This window comes from Apodemus sylvaticus, chromosome 5 (assembly GCF_947179515.1).
Source record: "Apodemus sylvaticus chromosome 5, mApoSyl1.1, whole genome shotgun sequence".
Classification (NCBI taxonomy): Eukaryota; Metazoa; Chordata; class Mammalia; order Rodentia; family Muridae; genus Apodemus; species Apodemus sylvaticus.
The window spans coordinates 93,573,757-93,577,312 of record NC_067476.1 but is presented as its reverse complement, the minus strand read 5'-3'; the positions used below and the strand labels follow the sequence as shown (position 1 = coordinate 93,577,312).

Genomic DNA, 3,556 nt, shown 5'->3' with positions numbered 1-3,556 from the left:
TTCTCAACATGTTTGAGATATCTCGGTTTATTCTGTATGTTGATACACAGCCAAAAATAGAGCTGACACTGGAATTTTGAGTTTTTGTTTGAAATATATCAATAGATGATCAGTCTGAAATTACAATGGTCAAGAGGCTCTAACTATTGAATATGTACATAAAAGTTCTAGTTAAGGCTTAGAAACTATATGGATAATATTTTCTACTAATCTTTTAAACAATATACATATTGTCTTTCAGATATATGAAGTTGTTGACCCACCATTCTACAACAAATGAAGCTTTTCTGCTAAGTCACAATATACAAACACAAGAAAGACATATTTTGAATGTGGGCTGGATAAGTTGCTAAGATTTTAATTTGCATTTTTCTGTTTCCTTAACTCTTATCAAAATCTTATTGTTCCTATTCCAGGTGTCCTTGGTTCAACACTCTCTCTCTCTCTCTCTCTCTCTCTCTCTCTCTCTCTCTCTCTCTCTCTCTCTCTCTCTCTCTCTCATCTGTCTCTTTCTTCAGGTTAATAGTGTTATTTAATAAATGGAAGGCTTTAATCATACTGTGGTTTCTGAGTTTATTTTTCAGGGACTTTGTACCTCAAGAAAACTTGAGATCTTCCTCTTACTACCATTTTCCATCCTCTACCTGATGACTTTGGTAGGCAACCTCTTTGTAGTGATATTGATCATCATTGATCATCATCTCCATTCTCCCATGTACTTTTTGTTAGCTAATCTTTCATTTGTTGACTTCTGCCTTTCTTCAGTAAGTACACCTAAACTGACCATAGATCTTCTAAAAGAAATTAAAACAATTTCCTTTGTAGGGTGCATGAGCCAGATTCTCTGTGTACATTTATTGGCCGGAGGTGAGATGGTGCTTCTTGTAACAATGGCCTATGACCGATGTGTGGCCATCTGCAGACCACTCCACTACAACAGCATCATGGGCAGACAGAAGTGCATCTGGCTTGTTGTGATATCATGGATTATTGGATTTGTGCATGCCATTAGTCAGATGATCTTGATTTTGGATCTACCTTTCTGTGGACCAAGAGTGATAGACAGCTTTTTCTGTGATATTCCTTTGGTGATGAAGTTAGCCTGCATGAATACTGATACTCTGGAAATCATAATAAATGCTGAAAGTGGCATTTTAGGAACTGTTTGTTTCATCCTCTTACTGATATCTTATACTTACATTCTAGTGACTGTTCAACTTCGCTCTAAAGATGGCTCATCAAAAGCACTGTCCACGTGTACGTCCCATATCGTAGTGGTTGTGCTCTTCTTTGGGCCCATCATTTTCATCTATCTTTGGCCAGTCAACATCACTTGGGTGGACAAGTTTCTAGCTGTATTTTACTCAGTCATCACACCTCTCCTGAATCCAGCCATCTATACCCTGAGAAACAAAAGATATTAAGAACTCCGTAAAGAAACTTATAAATCACATGTGAATTCAGAATTAGAATTTTCATGTTATTAGTAACTTTCTTTCTCCATACTCCTTTACCATATATTGATTAGAAATCGAATCCCATATTTTTATTTCTGGAAGTTATTGGTTGTAGGGGTTTTGTATATGGGTTATAAAAATAATTATATGAAAGTATATTTAAGAAGTCTAACTCTTAAGAGTTTTACCAGTTAAAAACAGTGATACTTCAGCATAATAAACTCTTCTGTATCTGAAAATTAGATGATAAAATTGATAAATAATATGATAGTCAACATATTCTGCTGAATTTTACCAGTGTACCTAAATCTGTGCAATCACTAGGCTATTATTAATCAATAGATTATTAATCAGTATATTATCATTAATAGTCTTTTATTTGTGTTACTTATTCAATCTTACATTTAAAGTATATATATATATATGTTGAACATTATATGACAATCCAAATCCTAATTTGCTTGAGAAAATAATAAATAAACTTGCAAAGTGAGTATCCTATTTGAAATCAAAATGATAAATAAATGAAATAATAATTCTGGTGGTATCATCTCTAAACAATATATATCAATTCTTAAGTTATCTATTCATATGAATTTTTAATTTTACTTTATTTTTACAGAAAGAACCAAAGTATTCATATTTGACTATACTTCCATAAATTCATTTGCATGATCATTATTTTACTTCATATAATAAAATAAAATAACTGTCAATGTTTGTTAAGTAAAGATTATGTCCTCTTGAATGCTATATCTGTATCTATATTCCTATATATAATGTCATTCTAGCTATTATTTTATAATGTATGTCATTTATAAAAAAATATTTGTTTTTTTCTCTCTGTATATATATATATATATATATATATAATATATATATATACAGTTTATAATCAGATGTTTAAATGTTTAAGTCATGATTTTCTAGGATATTTGTTCTAATATTTGTGATGCAATAGCTATAATAAATATGTATGTATATTCATATACATTACATATACTGTTATAAATTATCTAGCAAAACCACCAAATAACTGCATCATGTCTTTCAGCAATTACAAGTAAGTATGGCTCATATCTGGCCATGTACCTTCATGGGTATATATGACAGAAGCTTGGCATCTTGTTCAGAAAAATCTTTGTTTAACTATGCTGATGGATTTAACCCTTTATTATTGTTATTTATTATTATTATTATTATTATTATTATTAATTTACACTCCAGAATCCATTCCCATCCAGGGCCACCTTCTGATCTTTCCTCACACCTACTTCCTCCCTGCCCTCCTGCCTTCACAAGGATGTCCCTCCCTTTCACCTCCCCAGCAGACCTCTAAACTCCCTTTGGCCTCCAGTCTCTTGAGCGTTAGGTGCATCATTTTTGACAGAACCCAAACCTGGCAGTCCTCTGCTGTATATGTGTTGGGGGCCTCATATCAGTTGGTGTTTGTTGCCTGGTTGGTGGTCCAGTGTTAGAGATCTCAGGGGTCTAGGTTAATTGAGACTGCTGATCCTCCTACAGGGTCCCCCTTCTCCTCAGCTTCTTCCAGCCTTTCTCTAATTCAACCACAGGGATCTTCTGCCCATTGGCTGGGTACACATATCTGCATCTGGCTTTTTCAGCTGCTTATTGCAGCTTTCAGAGGGCAGTCATCATAGGTCCCTTTGTGCAAGCACTCCATAGTCTCAGTAACAGTGTCAGGCCTTGGAGCCTTCTCTTGAGCTGCATCCCACTTTAGGGCTATTGTTGGATCTTCTTTTCCTCAGGCTCCTTTCCATTTACATCCCTGTAGTTTTCTCAGACAGGAACAATTATGGGTCAGAGTTTTGACTGTGGGATGGCAACCCTATCCCTTACTTGATGCCTTGTCTTTCTAGTGGAGGTGGGATCTATCAGTTGCCCCTCCCCACTGTATGGCATTTCATCCAAGGTCTCTCCCTTCTGAGAGACACTGAACTCTCAGGTCATTCTGGAGGGTGTCCTAACCACCCACCTCCTGAGGTTGCCTGTTTCATTCTTTCTGCTGACCTTCAGGGCTTCAGTCCATTTCCCTCACCTAACACCAGATAAGGTTCTCCTCCCCCCCTTTCCTGCTC

General features: G+C 35.6%; 1 protein-coding gene across 1 annotated transcript; it reads left to right on the top strand.

The window, feature by feature from the left end:
• The first annotated feature begins 536 nt into the window (after positions 1 to 536).
• On the top strand, positions 537 to 1,424 carry LOC127684491 (olfactory receptor 4K3-like). The gene has a single exon (XM_052181408.1). It carries the CDS (start codon positions 540 to 542, stop codon positions 1,422 to 1,424), a length of 885 nt encoding a protein of 294 aa, XP_052037368.1. The 5' UTR covers positions 537 to 539.
• The last annotated feature ends 2,132 nt before the right edge of the window (positions 1,425 to 3,556 follow it).